Here is an 18751-nt window from a genome sequence, read left to right on the forward strand (position 1 = left end):
GTCAGCATCACAGTTACTTTTCAGGTGGGAAGGGACAGCCAACAGCCCACAAGTAACTTTCTCAGGAGCACTCAGAGTGTGGCTCCTGCAAAACCTTTGCCACAACTTTAGAGGCACCTGATAACTTTCTAGTGAAACCATACCCAAATTTGCTTTTCTCACATCCTCAAACAGCTTGAGTCTTTCTGCCCCAAATAATTTCTATAATTCAGCAAGAAGAAATATAGCTTTTACAGCTACTGTAGTAGTTTCCCTTGAGAAACAGAAAGAACATCACACTCCTTTCTAGGCAAATAAAAGATCCTTTAAAAATACCTTGTTTCCTCATAACAATAAACAGGTTAATGCGCGAAGAACATGAAGTGCAATAAAATTTCATTTTTACTGTTTAGTGTATGCATAAAAACTGCCAAAGCAACTGAAGACACATGCCCTAAAAATAGTGCTCTATTGTCAATGTATAAAAAGATGAGGCATGACTCATGGACATGAATCATGTTCAATTAAGTGTTAAGCTCTGCCAGTGCTAAAAATGAAAGGCTACATCAACTGATAAACTAGTCTGGGAGTAAGCATGCAACTGGAAAGAGCTCACTACGCCAGTCTGACTCTCCTGCTTTCACTGGCTATCAGAAAGCAGTAACTCATATTTCTGTCTGAGCAATGGAAGGAGTAGTTACAAGACACTGGCTGGAAACTCCTGTACGTTATCAGGAGCAGTTTGCTGTCCAAGATCTGGAAGCGTGCAAGTTGGAACACTCTTTATATGCTTTGCCAGGCCCATCTACAGCTGAGGTGAGAAGCAGACATGCAGCAAAAACTACAGTTACAGCAGAGAAGGACAGCGCCGAGGAAGGCAAACCCAGCTTTCAGGTCTTACTGGATGTTGTGCAGTTCTGTCCTGAAGATATCATCATTCAGACTTTTGAAGGCTGGCTCCTGATCAAAGCTCAGCATGGACGTAGGATGGACGAACATGGTTTCATATCCAGAAGCTTTGTTAGACAATACAAATTACCTAATGGAGTCAAGAAAAAAGATTTGTCTGCTCTCTTCTGCCATGATGGCATTTTGGTTGTTGAAATTAAGAGCTCAGAGGGAATGGATTAAAGTCTTGTTAATCGTTATTGGTGAGATAATATTATTGCTAATGTAACTCAAATAATTCTTTGCAATGTAGCCCTGCATGTGAAGTTGTTGGCTTGTATTTACAATGGAGATAAGAACAAAACTTTGCATATATTTTCGGCATGTTGAGTTTTATTGTTTGATGTGAAATGTAAGACTACTTTCCTTCAGCTGCATATGTGCTGGAGACCCATGCTTTTTAGACAAAAGAAAGTTTATGGCAGTCAAAACAAATGAAAAATATTTCATATAATGCTCTCTGATGAGGTACCAAGTGTAAAGCATGTATCAAAATGCCAATAAACATGAGTTACCTTTGTAATATGTATTCATGAGATGAATAATGAAAGGAGCAGCAGATATTAGTCTGAGTTTTATGGAATTTTAATTTACATAACAGAAAAATGCCATGTTTTTATTAGTTATATCACTATATAATGTTAACTTCAACATTTCTTAGGTGATGTCAAAGCACACATGAGCAGCATTCATTTGGTCTGCAAAATAATTTATGGGAAAAACTTTTTGAATTCAAATTCATTTCTAAAAATTGCTTCCAAGTGTGCCCTTTAAAAATATATTGTACTGAAGGGAATATTGAACAGCAAAATAAACATTAAAAATAGTTATGCAAATGCAATGTTTCAAAATGTGCCATCTTTCTGTCTAATACTGAGTCAACTTATATTGATGGAAATTTTTCAAATGCTTTGTTTTTAATCACAGTTCACTTTGTTTAAATATCCTGGCTTTCTGCCAACAATAGAAGCAAAATATTGCTCACTTATAAAAGCTCAAAAGGCCCAAAGTCATTCTTGTGTAGCTGTCCCTGACTTAAAGGCATTAATATGCTAGGGATGAATTTAGTCCAAGAAGTTTACACAATCAACGGGATAACAATCATGTAAATGTTTTCTTCTGTGACTTTCTTTAGAACTTAGGGTCCTGATCCTGCAATTGGATCTCTGGGAATAGATGCTTGTGCCCACAGAGCCTAACTGGCTCTGCACCAGCATAGGGGTTCAAATGCCTGATTGCAAGATGGGGCCACTTACGAAGAACACAGGGCCACTTTCTTCTCTCAATTATACTAGAGCAATCCCACTCATTTCAATGGAGTTCTGCAACTAAGGTTAGCCAGGACTCTGCCTGCTATGTCTAACAATTGGTCTTCAACATTTCAAAAAGATTTGTTACAAATGGTACTGTAAATATGCAAACATTCTAGGGGAACTGCAGCTGCAAGTGAAACAGCCTCCTTTTATGTGTACTTAAGATGAGTGTGACTGCTGTGCCATGAATAGCAAAGGAATGCAGAGTGGAAAGTGCCAAGCTAAATACAAAAAGAAAAGGAGTACTTGTGGCACCTTAGAGACTAACAAATTTTTTTTCATGAAGTTGACAGATTTCCACTCTATACGGCTAAATTCAGTGCCTTGCATAATGACAGGTTTCAGAGTAGCAGCCGTGTTAGTCTGTATTCGCAAAAAGAAAAGGAGTACTTGTGGCACCTTAGAGACTAACAAATTTTTAAATTAAATTTGTTAGTCTCTAAGGTGCCACAAGTACTCCTTTTCTTTTTGCGAATACAGACTAACACGGCTGCTACTCTGAAAGCTAAATACAGGCTCTTGCTGAGAGCCATCTGCTTTTCAGACAAATTAAAAACATTTTTGAACTAAATCAAATACAAATAAAATTCTGAGTATATTCAATCACAAGGGAAAAATCCGATTAACAAAAATGTTTCTACCCCAGGCTCAAAAAAGAGAGCTCTCTAGTTTATAGTGAAAACACTAGACTTGTGTGTTTGTGCTCGCATGATGTAGAAATGTTTATATTAGTGATCAATTACATTTGAAGAAATTTGAAATTGGTTTGGAATAGTCCGAATACTCAATTTTTAATTATTAATTATTATTTTTTGCACTCCAAACTCACACCAATTTCAAAGCAAGTTTGCTCTGCATAAAGAATGATGGATTAAGTCCAGAGCCTGCAAATCACTGCATATGCTCACCCTGCTGCACCCAAGCACAGTGGATTGCAGGTTGGTGGCCTACATTTATTTTCTTACCTGATGTACACATTGGTCTCTTTTTGTGTGGCACCGTAGCCAGCAAACTAATGTTTTCTAGAAAACTGATTTAAACATAAAATAAAAGTCCCTCAATCCTCTCCTTTGCCCCTAAGTTTGCCTTTCTGAATCCATAGGTTTGAGGAAATTAGAATGAGGTCCAAGTCATAAAATTCAGGCCTAGATCCATATTCCAAACACTTCAAAGTCCAGGTCCTTTCAGATCCAGAGATTTTGTTGAGCCCATAATATAAGTTAGGGCCATCTGCAAATTTTAGATGCAGAACTGAGTTTCGATGTGTTTGGATCCATGGTTTTTACACTATCAGATGTATTGCGATGTGGGTTCAGGACCATCTAAAGAGATAACCAGCTTTAATACCATTTAAAAAAATCATAATACTCTTCTATCGCTCATTTTACTTTACAAAGAATCTGTATGATATGATCATTTAAAACGAAAAGTCCAGTCCTATCTATTATTACAGTGAAGGCATTCATGTACCTAGAGATAACATAGGAGATTTACAAACTATGGATTTGGCAATTTTAAAAGTGATACAAACATAAAAACTGTCTGATTTTATAAAAAATCAAGCTCTGACTAAACAAATGGAAATTTGGCAAATAATTTGTCCATAATCCTGACAGCTTGACCCGCATTTGTATACACATGAAAAGAGCTGGCCAAGAAGAGTGTAACTGTTGCACCCAGCTCTAGATTTTCCGAAAGCATACGGGCTGATTCTGAACTCATTTATGTTGTAAGTCACGAGTAACTCCACTAAAGTCAGTGAGGTTACACTGGTGTGAAACCAATGTGTTGGGCAAATGGAGTTCACACTGCTGGAAGAGTTATTGTTGTAGGTTTCGCTACACCCAGAAGTAGTGCTGTAGTGCGTAGGTTTCACATCTGAGCTACTGTGAATAAAACACATGCTTCTCCTGCAGCCACCTGTGCCTCTCTGTGGGTCCACTCCTTCCTGCACCATAATATGACAATACTCTCTCTGTGTTCTCTGAGACCAGAGCTATGGAGGCTGCACTACAGCATTTGACCTGGAGTCAAGGGAGTTGATTGCTACATTTTAACATGTTCACACCTTAACTTGTCGATTCCATGTCAAGCGTTTCCAACTCTTATAATTTTGTCACAATTCTCATACTATCTGGTGGGGTTTTTAGCCCACCAATTCCTGGAGCTTTCATTTTAAAGATTCTTGGGTTTCATTTAAAAAAAAGTTTCTAGTCCTTTCTGTTGTGGAGAAAATCTTGAAAATGTGAGCTGTAAAGGCTCAAACACCAAAAAGCAAATAAAAATCCAGAATAAGAGTGTCCACACTTGCAGTTATTCTGGAATAGCTATTCCAGAGTAACTCATGTGTAGACAAGTACTTATATAAACAATCATACAACATAAAATTTGACAGAGAATTTGGCCATGAGAAATGTGAAAAGACCCACTAGACAGCTAGGGTCTGATTCTCCACCTGCTTACAACAGTGTAAATCAGAAGTGAGCTCACTGAAGTCTGTGGAATTATACTAGCATAAATGTGATAGTAGTTGGGGAATTAGGCCCTTAAAGTGCATTCACATGCTACACTGATGGGTGTTGTGATTTAGTTGGGGATTGGTCCTGCTCTGAGCAGGGGGTTGGACTAGATGACCTTCTGAGGTCCCTTCCAGCCCTGATATTCTACGATACTATGTTTCAGAGTAGCAGCCGTGTTAGTCTGTATTCGCAAAAAGAAAAGGAGTACTTGTGGCACCTTAGAGACTAACAAATTTATTAGAGCATAAGCTTTCGTGAGCTACAGCTCACTTCATCGGATGCATTTGGTGGAAAAAAAACCTTGAAAAAATCTTGACATCTGATTTGTGTCCTGGGTTAGTGACAAATTTATTAGAGCATAAGCACTAACCCAGGAACCTATCCTTGCAACAAAGCCCGTTGCCTACTCTGTCCACATATCTATTCAGGGGATACCATCATAGGGCCTAATCACATCAGCCACACTATCAAAGGCTCGTTCACCTGCGCATCTACCAATGTGATATATGCCATCATGTGCCAGCAATGCCCCTCTGCCATGTACATTGGCCAAACTGGACAGTCTCTACGTAAAAGAATGAATGGACACAAATCAGACGTCAAGAATTATAACATTCAAAAACCAGTTGGAGAACACTTCAATCTCTCTGGTCACTCGATTACAGACCTGAGAATGGCTATCCTTCAACAAAAAAGCTTCAAAAACAGACTCCAAGGAGAGACTGCTGAATTGGAATTAATTTGCAAACTGGATACAATTAACTTAGGCTTGAATAGAGACTGGGAATGGATGAGTCATTACACAAAGTAAAACTATTTCCCCAGGAAGAAAAGGAGTACCCGTGGCACCTTGGTACTCCTTTTCTTTTTGCGAATACAGACTAACACGGCTGCTACTCTGAAACCTATTTCCCCATGGTATTTCTCCCCCCCCCCCCACTGTTCCTCAGACGTTCTTGTTAACTGCTAGAAATGGCCCACCTTGATTATCACTACAAAAGGTTTTCCTCCTTTCCCCCCTCCTTCCTGCTGGTAATAGCTCATCTTAAGTGATCACTCTCCTTACAGTGTGTATGATAAACCCATTGTTTCATGTTCTCTGTGTGTGTATATAAATCTCTCCTCTGTTTTTTCCACCAAATGCATCCGATGAAGTGAGCTGTAGCTCACGAAAGCTTATGCTCTAATAAATTTGTTAGTCTCTAAGGTACCACAAGTACTCCTTTTCTTTTTATGATACTATGGTGCAGTATAACACTCTGATCCTGCATGGCTAGAATCAATGAGAACTTTGCTATTGTCTTCAATGGGCACAGGAGAAGAACCAAAGTGTATGTAACAAGTAAATACATACATGGAACAGAAAGATCTATCTGGTTTTAAGATTCTACTTGATAAATTTATGGAGGAGATGGTATGATGGGATAATGGGATTTTGGTAAGTAATTGATCTTTAAATATTCAGGGTAAATAGGCCAAATCCCCTGAGATGGGATATTAGATGGATGGGATCTGAGTTACCCAGGAAAGAATTTTCTGTAGTATCTGGCTGGTGAATCTTGCCCATATGCTCAGGGTTTAGCTGATTGCCATATTTGGGGTCGGGAAGGAATTTTCCTCCAGGGCAGATTGGAGAGGCCCTGGAGGTTTTTCGCCTTCCTCTGTAGCATGGGGCATGGGTGACTTGAGGGAGGCTTCTCTGCTCCTTGAAGTCTTTAAACCATGATTTAAGGACTTCAATAGCTCAGACATGGGTGAGGTTTTTCATAGGAGTGGGTGGGTGAGATTCTGTGGCCTGCGCTGTGCAGGTCCCTTCTGATGGTCCCTTCTGACCTTAGTATCTATGAATCTATGAAACTATACTGGAATATGTATCATCCACTCAAGAAACAATACACTCATTGCCTATATTGTAGTATTAAGTATAATCCAAGGGGAAATGTCTCATTCATTTTTGACCTATAGTTTATTGAACGCTTTTGAATTAATGATTTTTAGTGGACTTTTTCCTCAAGATATTTGGCAAAACAGTTGCACATTCTTTCTAAGTGGCTGAACTAACTTATTTTGAATCTTATTTCTAATGTTTGCTTTTCTAACACAATTAGATGTGAATATGAGAGACATGAAGAGAGATATTAAATTGCTCAGGGACAGTGATAATTTTATAAATTGCATAGAATTTCATAACAGCCTTAGCTCAAGGCAGATTTACACATTGATATGATTAAATAAAGGATTCTGACACTGGCTGTCTACAAAAGCCTGGCCAAGAATAAGCAATATATGCTGCTGTATAAACTGCAGAGCAGCTGTTATTGAGCCTTGTCAGTTCCCAATGGTGAAGCAATAAAGTATGTAATTGATCAAACAATGTCCAAGTGATTCCAAGCACTTTAAAAATCCCTTTTAGAAGTCTCAAGTTCGGATTAATGACCAAGAGCCAGGGCAAAAAATAAAGAGCATGGTTCTGCAAGGTCCTAAGTATCTTCAACCTCCATGGACTTATTTAGTTGTCTAGTATCTGCTGTATTCAGAATATCACAGTCTCTTTATGCAATCGGATACTCACAGTGCAATGAACACAGGCAAATATGACAGTCATTATTCACTCAAGAATAGTTCAGACACAGCCTTGGATATTTGAAAAGAGTGCACTGTGCTCCTCAAATTTCCTGTAAAATAGGCCAAATATTGCAGACCTTACTCCATTCATAATCAGAAAAAATTTCCATTGATGTGATTTTTTTGCCTGAATAAGGACTGCAAGATTTGGTCGTTAGTGAAAGAAAGAATGTTGATGAGCAGACTAGCACACCAGGGTTATTTCCTCCTCCCTTTTAAAAGGGCCATGCAATGCACCTGGGCAGCCACCTGTGGAGAGAGATGGGCCCACCATTTAACATCTCACCTGAATGACAACACATCTCATCACAGCAACTGCAGTGGCACTTCAGTGCTAGCAGCAAGAATGAGTCTCAGTCCCATATTGGGTCTTCTTTAAGGACACTGACAACTTAAAAATCACATTTCCATCTGAAAATTTTGCATTTACCATTACTGCAAGAAAACCCTAAAAACGACTGAAACTGAGAGAAATTGCAGAATAATTCATTTGTTTACTGTGCAGTGGGCAGCACTTTGTATCTAGTCAGTTCACTGTTCCATTGATCAGGCTTGCGCTTCCCTAGGCTCTGCAAACCCATCTCATTTGTACTGTTTATTTCCTCTCCCTAAGGAGGAGACTGAAGAGGCAGCAGGCAGGAGAGTGCGGAGAGAGAAAAAGGGGGGAGGAGGGTTGGGCTTGAGCATGTTTGACGGTTGTGCTGTCATGTTCACCTGAACGAATCTTCTAACAAAAACAGGAGAGGAGGAAAACTCTTACAAACAATTGTAGAAAAAGATTTTTAAGATGTCATGGCACAATATTTAAAGACTGCTTTTTGAGAAATGTTGGGTTCATTTAATTAATCAATTCTTTAAAGTTCAAGGGAACAGTGGCCCTGTAGAACAATTTTAACTAAAACTTTTGGGCTGAAAGTATAAGTTATGTTACATGTTGTTTTAAATCTTGAATACACCACACTTTAAAAATAAATCACTTACCCACTTTCTTTAGCTTACTTTCCACTCAGATTTTCCCTTCAGTTTCCCCTCTATTACGTTATTAATCTTATAGTTTTATCAGTTATCACAATTTTGGGACCACTAAAGTAAACAGAACTCCAGTGTTTTAACTATTATATTGTCTTCACCTGATCTGAGCAAGGATAGATAATGTGATAGTCAAAATTTCCAGTGTTGCTACCATGGTGGAACTGCACTAGTGGTAGTACAGTGGTTGGAAGTATGAAGAATTAAGTTTGTGCAGACACAGCTTTTGTATAAAAAGAAAAGGAGTACTTGTGGCACCTTAGAGACTAACAAATTTATTAGAGCATAAGCTTTCGTGAGCTACAGCTCACTTCATCGGATGCATCCGATGAAGTGAGCTGTAGCTCACGAAAGCTTATGCTCTAATAAATTTGTTAGTCTCTAAGGTGCCACAAGTACTCCTTTTCTTTTTGAGAATACAGACTAACACGGCTGCTACTCTGAAGCTTTTGTATACTGAGGTTGGCTTTAAATTTACATAAGTCTAATCTATATGTAATAATGCTACCACTATGGCTATGCTGACAAATTCAGAAGAGTCAATGATTCATGAGACTGGAGTATGGTTTGACTAATAAAAAAGTACTTTATTTATTCTCTTGTTGAAAAAAAACATGATCCTATGATCTACAATCCTTGCAGCACGTGACAGCTTCATGTAGTTTTAATATTATCTCATATCTATTCTGTAAATAAATATATTAATATTATTAAAGTGCTGATAGTGTGACCAACACGCTACAAGTTACAAATATAACAAAATCCCTGCCTTGATGAATTTATGAGCTAAGGATCTAACCTGAAATCAGATTCATGCAGGCAAAAAGGTCCACCCCGTGAATACAAATGCATGTCTGGGGGGCTAAGAAATAGACAAATATACATAGAGATAAATTAGTTTAAAAAAGAAAAGGAGTACTTGTGGCACCTTAGAGACTAACAAATTTATTTGAGCATAAGCTTTCGTGAGCTACAGCTCACTTCATCGGATGCATTCGGTGGAAAATACAGTGGGGAGATTTATATACACACACAGAGAACATGAAACAATGGGTTTTATCAAACACACTGTAAGGAGAGTGATCACTTAAGATGAGCTATTACCAGCAGGAAGGAGGGGGGAAAGGAGGAAAACCTTTTGTAGTGATAATCAAGGTGGGCCATTTCTAGCAGTTAACAAGAACGTCTGAGGAACAGTTGGGGTTGGGAGGGGGGGAATAACATGGGGAAATAGTTTTACTTTATGTAATGACTCATCCACTCCCAGTCTCTATTCAACCCTAAGTGAATTGTATCCAGTTTGCAAATTAATTCCAATTCAGCAGTCTCTCGTTGGAGTCTGGTTTTGAAGTTTTTTGTTGAAGGATAGCCACTCTCAGGTCTGTAATCGAGTGACCGGAGAGACTGAAGTGTTCTCCGACTGGTTTTTGAATGTTATAATTCTTGACGTCTGATTTGTGTCCATTTATTCTTTTATGTAGAGACTGTCCAGTTTGACCATTGTACATGGCAGAGGGGCATTGCTGGCACATGATGGCATATATCACATTGGTAGATGCGCAGGTGAATGAGCCTCTGATAGTGTGGCTGATGTGATTAGGCCCTATGATGGTGTCCCCTGAATAGATATGTGGACAGAGTTGGCAACGGGCTTTGTTGCAAGGATAGGTTCCTGGGTTAGTGGTTCTGTTGTGTGGTGTGTGGTTGCTGGTGAGTATCTGCTTCAGGTTGGGAGGCTGTCTGTAAGCAAGGACTGGCCTGTCTCCCAAGATTTGTGAGAGTGATGGGTCATCCTTCAGGATAGGTTGTAGATCCTTGATGATGCATTGGAGAGGTTTTAGTTGGGGGCTGAAGGTGATGGCTAGTGGCGTTCTGTTATTTTCTTTGTTGGGCCTGTCCTGTAGTAGGTGACTTCTGGGTACTCTTCTGGCTCTGTCAATCTGTTTCTTCACTTCAGCAGGTGGGTATTGTAGTTGTAAGAATGCATGATAGAGATCTTGTAGGCATTTGTCTCTGTCTGAGGGGTTGGAGCAAATGCGGTTATATCGTAGAGCTTAGCTGTAGACAATGGATCATGTGGTGCGATCTGGATGAAAGCTAGAGGCATGTAGGTAGGAATAGCGGTCAGTAGGTTTCCGATATAGGGTGGTGTTTATGTGACCATCGCTTATTAGCACTGTAGTGTCCAGGAAGTGGATCTCTTGTGTGGACTGGTCCAGGCTGAGGTTGATGGTGGGATGGAAATTGTTGAAATCCTGGTGGAATTCCTCAAGGGCTTCTTTTCCATGGGTCCAGATGATGAAGATGTCATCAATGTAGCGCAAGTAGAGTAGGGGCAGTAGGGGACGAGAGCTGCGGAAGCGTTGTTCTAAGTCAGCCATAAAAATGTTGGCATACTGTGGGGCCATGCGGGTACCCATCGCAGTGCCGCTGATTTGAAGGTATACATTGTCCCCAAATGTGAAATAGTTATGGGTGAGGACAAAGTCACAAACTTCAGCCACCAGGTTAGCCGTGACATTATCGGGGATACTGTTCCTGATGGCTTGTACTCCATTTTTGAAACTGCGGAACCACCTGATCAACATCCTCTACAGCAAACAGGGAAAGATTAAGAATGAACTCTCAAAACTGGATACTCTCATAAAGAACCAACCTTCCACACAAACTTCCTTGTGGCTGGACTTTACAAAAACTAGACAAGCTATCTACAACACACACTTTGCTTCTCTATAAAAGAAAAAGGACACTAAACTATCTAAACTACTACATGTCACAAGGGGCCACAACAGTGGTTCCCTTAACCCACCCAGCAATATTGTTAATCTGTCCAACTATACTCTTAGCCCAGCAGAAGAATCTGTCCTATCTCGGGCCTCTCCTTTTGCCTCGCCACCCCCACGAACATGATACAGTTCTGTGGTGACCTAGAATCCTATATTCGACGTCTCCGACTCAAGGAATATTTCCAATACACCTCTACCCAATGTATTAATCCACAGGGACCTTCCTACCAACACTACAAAAAGAAGGATTCTGGGTGGACTCCTCCTGAAGGTCGAAATAACAGACTGGACTTCTACACAGAGTGCTTCCGCTGACGTGCACGGGCTGAAATTGTGGAAAAGCAGCATCACTTGCCCCATAACCTCAGCCGTGCAGAACACAATGCCATCCACAGCCTCAGAAACAACTCTGACATCATAATCAAAAAGGCTGACAAAGGAGGTGCTGTCGTCATCATGAATAGGTCGGAATATGAACAAGAGGCTACTAGGCAGCTCTTCAACACCACTTTCTACAAGCCATTACCCTTGATCCCACTGAGGGTTACCAAAAGAAACTATAGCATTTGCTCAAGAAACTCCCTGAAAACGCACAAGAACAAATCTGCACAGACACACCCCTGGAACCCCGACCTGGGGTATTCTATCTGCTACCCAAGATCCATAAACCTGGAAATCCTGTACGCCCCATCATCTCAGGCATTGGCACCCTGACAGCAGGATTGTCTGGCTATGTAGACTCCCTCCTCAGGCCCTATACTACCAGCATTCCCAGCTATCTTCGAGACACCACTGACTTCCTGAGGAAACTACAATCCATCGGTGATCTTCCTAAAAACATCATCCTAGCCACTATGGATGTAGAAGCCCTCTACACCAACATTCCACACAAAGATGGACTACAAGCCATCAGGAACAGTATCCCCAATAATGTCATGGCAAACCCGGTGGCTGAACTTTGTGACTTTGTCCTCACCCATAACTATTTCACATTTGGTGACAATGTATATCTTCAAATCAGCGGCACTGCGATGGGTACCCGCATGGCCCCACAGTATGCCAACATTTTTATGGCTGACTTAGAACAACGCTTCCGCAGCTCTCGTCCCCTACTGCCCCTACTCTACTTGCGCTACATTGATGACATCTTCATCATCTGGACCCATGGAAAAGAAGCCCTTGAGGAATTCCACCAGGATTTCAACAATTTCCATCCCACCATCAACCTCAGCCTGGACCAGTCCACACAAGAGATCCACTTCCTGGACACTACAGTGCTAATAAGCGATGGTCACATAAACACCACCCTATATCGGAAACCTACTGACCGCTATTCCTACCTACATGCCTCTAGCTTTCATCCAGATCACACCACACGATCCATTGTCTACAGCCAAGCTCTACGATATAACCGCATTTGCTCCAACCCCTCAGACAGAGACAAACGCCTACAAGATCTCTATCATGCATTCTTACAACTACAATACCCACCTGCTGAAGTGAAGAAACAGATTGACAGAGCCAGAAGAGTACCCAGAAGTCACCTACTACAGGACAGGCCCAACAAAGAAAATAACAGAACGCCACTAGCCATCACCTTCAGCCCGCAACTAAAACCTCTCCAATGCATCATCAAGGATCTACAACCTATCCTGAAGGGTGACCCATCACTCTCACAGATCTTGGGAGACAGGCCAGTCCTTCCTTACAGACAGCCCCCCAACCTGAAGCAGATACTCACCAGCAACCACACACCACACAACAGAACCACTAACCCTATCCTTGTAACAAAGCCCATTGCCAACTCTGTCCACGTATCTATTCAGGGGACACCATAATAGGGCCTAATCACATCAGCCACACTATCAGAGGCTCGTTCACCTGCGCATCTACCAATGTGATATATGCTATCATGTGCCAGCAATGCCCCTCTGCCATGTACATTGGTCAAACTGGACAGTCTCGACATAAAAGAATAAATGGACACAAATCAGACGTCAAGAATTATAACATTCAAAAACCAGTCGGAGAACATTTCAATCTCTCCGGTCACTTGATTACAGACCTGAGAGTGGCTATCCTTCAACAAAAAACTTCAAAACCAGACTCCAACGAGAGACTGCTGAATTGGAATTAATTTGCAAACTGGATACAATTAACTTAGGCTTGAATAGAGACTGGGAGTGGATGAATCATTACATAAAGTAAAACTATTTCCCCATGTTATTTCTTCCCCCACTCCACCCCCCACTGTTCCTCAGACATTCTTGTTAACTGCTGGAAATGGCCCACCTTGATTATCACTACAAAAGGTTTTCCTCCTTTCCCCCCTCCTTCCTGCTGGTAATAGCTCACCTTAAGTGATCACTCTCCTTACAGTGTGTATGATAAAACCCATTGTTTCATGTTCTCTGTGTGTGTATATAAATCTCCCCTCTGTTTTTTCCACCGAATGCATCCGATGAAGTGAGCTGTAGCTCACGAAAGCTTATGCTCAAATAAATTTGTTAGTCTCTAAGGTGCCACAAGTACTCCTTTTCTTTTTTGCGAATACAGACTAACACGGCTGCTACTCTGAAACCATAAATTAGTGTAGAAGCTCATTCTATTACATTATATATTTCTGTTACGATCTGGAGCTCCTTGATAGGGGTTTAGCCTAACATTAAAAAGGTGTGTGATTTTATTTGTTCCCCAGTGCAAGTTAATATTGGAACTGAAATACGAAAACCAACATTAATATTTAGAAGCATAATAATATTTTCCAGGAAGTTGGCTAGAAGATGATAAGCTGCTGGTTTCTGTAACAAAATGGAATATCTAGATGTTTCCATATCATATTTAACACACAAATCTGCAAACAGACGTGGGTCTGGGTTTTGACAAAGTTATTCATTTATCATTAACCTTTACAAAATAAACATACTAACTGCACAACTTAAACAAACACAGAAGGCTAAATTTAGGCTGTCTCTTTCACATATATGCATATTGGAAAAGAAGTCGCCAAATGGGCTGCAACTGTGGCATAAAAAACTCTGCAAGCCGTCCACCTCCAGAGCCACAAATGGAGTTCCAAGGCAGGGCCAGTAGTCAAAGGCCACAGCGTATCTAGACCACAGCATTGGCAATAAGAGAATTTACTGTCTCTGAGGAGAAGAAAGACTGCAGGTGCACGACTGCAAGAGTGGCATCAAGGGGCCAAGAGGAAATAGAAAATCAGGCCCAGGGTGCCTATTCTCCTCTTCCTTTCACTAATTTTACAGCGCCGGAGCACCCACAGAGTTGGTGCCTATGACAGAGCCAGTGTCTTGCCACCATTCCTTGTTCAAAACCTCCTGATTCTTTCATAGAGTTTACCTTCATTTTTTCAATAAAGGAACACAGATCTAAGGCAGGACTTTACTTATATATATATATAAAAGAGCAATTCTTAGCTTGACTTTCTAGTCATCTCTGTAGCTCTCCCTTCCTCAGTGGCCACTATGCCTTTTTAATCCCTGGGCTGGATCTAAAAATGCTGGCCTATGCTGGCTATAAGGGTAACTTGCTAGAATAGCTCTGCACCTGTTCAGACACCTGGTCAAAGGGATCGTCATCTCAGAAACAAATTAATCTGTACAACTCATTCGTGTAGTAAAGGATGTTCTTTTTAAAGGGAAAAAAATCATTCAGGACTTGGAGGTTTTTAATTAATGAAAGTAACTGACAGTTTATTTTTATCATGAAGCAGTAATTTTAAAAAGTCAACCTATCAACACCACTTTCTCCCAAGTAGCTTCCCAGAGAAGGCCAATGACTGAATGCAATTCAGAACATCAATTTTCTAGGAATAAAGTGCCTAGCCTGCAACAATAGCAATAATAGAAATGAAGACAAAAAGGAAGAGGAAAACTGTTAATATGTATTAACTCTCATCTTTTGCTGTATGTTGAGCTTTGACCTGGTGACTTTTCAATGCATTTTATTAGGATACAGATGGAGAGAATTATATGGAGAATAATGGGTGGTCCTATCAAGATTTTATATACAAAGCTCATTTTCTTCCAATGTATACAATCAGTGTTTGATCACTAGGCAATGAGACATTTTCATTACGTTTAGCTTGGCAGGAAGAACTTAAATTATTTAACTCTTAGATGTATGTAGAATGCATCCAGTAACATCCCCATTATGTCAAAGGTGGTGGGCTGAGGTTCTGATTGAATCGGAAATCACAAAGCCACTTCCTCTCAATCAAGGTAATGGTTACAATGGACCATGGCATGACAATGGGTAGAGCCCACTTGAAAGAGGTCCAAAGCTGTTTATGAAAACAGCACAGAGCATGAGATCTGCAGTCCCACCAAAGGAGCTACAACATAGCTGTTACAAGAAAATTCATGTTTTAACAATGAGGTCTGTGACCTAAGTAAATGTGAAAACCAAACCTATTAAATAACTTGTGCTGTTTAAACTAGTCACAGCTTATCACCATTGTTTAGCATTATTGTGCCAGAACTACAACAAAAGAAATCTGATCTAAATTGGGCAGGTGAACTCAACTGCAATAGTGTTCACTACATATACAGAAGAGGCAGTTTCGGCATTAAGGAAGCAGAAGCACATGTAATGTCACGTGCCTGGCTCCATCAGCAGGGATTAAACCTAGGATGCATAGATCTTAAAGCATGGGAGCTAAAAGACCCATCTCTATTAGCTAAAAGTGTAGCAGGCTCATCAAACCCAATCTACTACGGCCCAGCCAGCACTAGAAGGAGATTGAGTACCACACTAAGTGGGAGTGAGTTACATACATGCTTAAATCATCACAGGAAAAAATTAATTGTGCCTGCCAGCTGAATGCTCTGCATTGTCCAACACAATTAATATTGTCTTCATATGCTATACCACTAAACTGGTTCTAAAACAAATATTAATTCAACTAGTGTTTTTAGAAGTCCTTATCCTTGCACACTCCTTCCTGTCACCATCACAGCCAGTGATAACAACTGTGATGCCCAAAGTGGAAGACTATCACAGCTGACCGCTTTTAGACTGACTATAGCAAGTGTTTGGCATTTCTATAGATGTTATTTAACTTATGTATGCTGCTACCAAATTCCTACTTCATTTATATAAATTATCCACAGCAAAGGTTTGTATACTAGATTCTTCAATATTAACTAAAAGCTCATCAAAGCTGATTCACTGTTAGGCCAATTCCTTCTCTGTGTATAATTCTTTAAGTGTTAGCAGCAGTCACAAAATGATGGGAATTAAAAAGAAAGCTTTACTGATATTTCTCACACTTAAACCATGGGTAAGTAGAAAATATAGGAGTTGGTATTGGGTACACTCATTACAGAAGGTGTATGAACACGTGTGTACATGTGTGTGTGAGACAGTATATTTAAACTTTTAAAACAAAAAGTCCCCTCTCCAAAGATCTACACTCCGTCATCACTTCAAAAATCACATATTTTATACAATATTTTATTCAGAAAAAAATGTGTTTAAAAAAAATTGGGTTGCAAAGTCAAGCATTCAAACATTAGGAAATTGCAGAATTCACGATGCCCTTTAGTTCATCTCCCTTCTGTATCTTATACAGTCTTTAATTACATGATCACATACGATTTTTCCCATAGAACCTCTGCCTCATTCAGTGAGTGGATAGTTGTTCAATATTTTGCTTTATTCTTCTCATTCAGTGTTTCTGAATTTATCATAACACCATGGTGAGAATCCACTCTCTTTATCCCCTCTGTTCCTTTCCACCCCTCAGCTTCTGCCTCCTTCCCCTCTGCTCCAATCCATCCCACTACTACCCTGGCTCCTGCCCTCTCCCCTATACTCCTATCCTCCCTATCAAGCTCCCCAGGCTTCTGCCCCCTCCCTCTGTACCTATATAGCTCCCACCATCTCTTTGCCCCATCTTCCACCCCCCACTGTCTCCCCTTGAGTGAATACCATCTGGTCCTGTGAATTTATTACTGTTTAATTTATCAATTTGTTACAAAACCTCCTCTAATGACACCTCAATCTGGGACAGTTCCTCAGATTTGTCACCTAAAAAGAATGGCTCGGGCTCGGTTCCGTCATATTCTCTGCAGTGAACACAGATGCAAAGAATTCATTTAGCTTCTCTGCAATGAATCATAGAATCATAGAATCATAGAATATCAGGGTTGGAAGGGACCCCAGAAGGTCATCTAGTCCAACCCCCTGCTCAAAGCAGGACCAAGTCCCAGTTAAATCATCCCAGCCAGGGCTTTGTCAAGCCTGACCTTAAAAACCTCTAAGGAAGGAGATTCTACCACCTCCCTAGGTAACGCATTCCAGTGTTTCACCACCCTCTTAGTGAAAAAGTTTTTCCTAATATCCAATCTAAACCTCCCCCATTGCAACTTGAGACCATTACTCCTCGTTCTGTCATCTGCTACCATTGAGAACAGTCTAGAGCCATCCTCTTTGAACCCCCTTTCAGGTAGTTGAAAGCAGCTATCAAATCCCCCCTCATTCTTCTCTTCTGCAGACTAAACAATCCCAGCTCCCTCAGCCTCTCCTCATAAGTCATGTGCTCTAGACCCCTAATCATTTTCGTTGCCCTTCGTTGTACTCTTTCCAATTTATCCACATCCTTCCTGTAGTGTGGGGCCCAAAACTGGACACAGTACTCCAGATGAGGCCTCACCAGTGTCGAATAGAGGGGAACGATCACGTCCCTCGATCTGCTCGCTATGCCCCTACTTATACATCCCAAAATGCCATTGGCCTTCTTGGCAACAAGGGCACACTGCTGACTCATATCCAGCTTCTCGTCCACTGTCACCCCTAGGTCCTTTTCCGCAGAACTGCTGCCGAGCCATTCGGTCCCTAGTCTGTAGCGGTGCATTGGATTCTTCCATCCTAAGTGCAGGACCCTGCACTTATCCTTATTGAACCTCATTAGATTTCTTTTGGCCCAATCCTCCAATTTGTCTAGGTCCTTCTGTATCCTATCCCTCCCCTCCAGCGTATCTACCACTCCTCCCAGTTTAGTATCATCCGCAAATTTGCTGAGAGTGCAATCCACACCATCCTCCAGATCATTTATGAAGATATTGAACAAAACGGGCCCCAGGACCGACCCCTGGGGCACTCCACTTGACACCGGCTGCCAACTAGACATGGAGCCATTGATCACTACCCGTTGAGCCCGACAATCTAGCCAGCTTTCTACCCACCTTATAGTGCATTCATCCAGCCCATACTTCCTTAACTTGCTGACAAGAATGCTGTGGTAGACCGTGTCAAAAGCTTTGCTAAAGTCAAGAAACAATACATCCACTGCTTTCCCTTCATCCACAGAACCAGTAATCTCATCATAAAGGCGATTAGATTAGTCAGGCATGACCTTCCCTTGGTGAATCCATGCTGACTGTTCCTGATCACTTTCCTCTCCTCTAAGTGCTTCAGGATTGATTCTTTGAGGACCTGCTCCATGATTTTTCCAGGGACTGAGGTGAGGCTGACCGGCCTGTAGTTCCCAGGATCCTCCTCCTTCCCTTTTTTAAAGATGGGCACTACA

General features: G+C 40.9%; 1 protein-coding gene across 1 annotated transcript; it reads left to right on the plus strand.

The window, feature by feature from the left end:
- Nucleotides 1–560: 560 nt before the first annotated feature.
- HSPB3 (heat shock protein family B (small) member 3) lies at nt 561–1252 on the plus strand. The gene has a single exon (XM_038403026.2). The coding sequence runs from the start codon at nt 664–666 to the stop codon at nt 1108–1110; it is 447 nt and encodes a 148-aa protein (XP_038258954.1). The 5' UTR covers nt 561–663; the 3' UTR covers nt 1111–1252.
- The last annotated feature ends 17499 nt before the right edge of the window (nt 1253–18751 follow it).

Source organism: Dermochelys coriacea, chromosome 5, assembly GCF_009764565.3.
Source record: "Dermochelys coriacea isolate rDerCor1 chromosome 5, rDerCor1.pri.v4, whole genome shotgun sequence".
Lineage (NCBI taxonomy): Eukaryota > Metazoa > Chordata > Testudines > Dermochelyidae > Dermochelys > Dermochelys coriacea.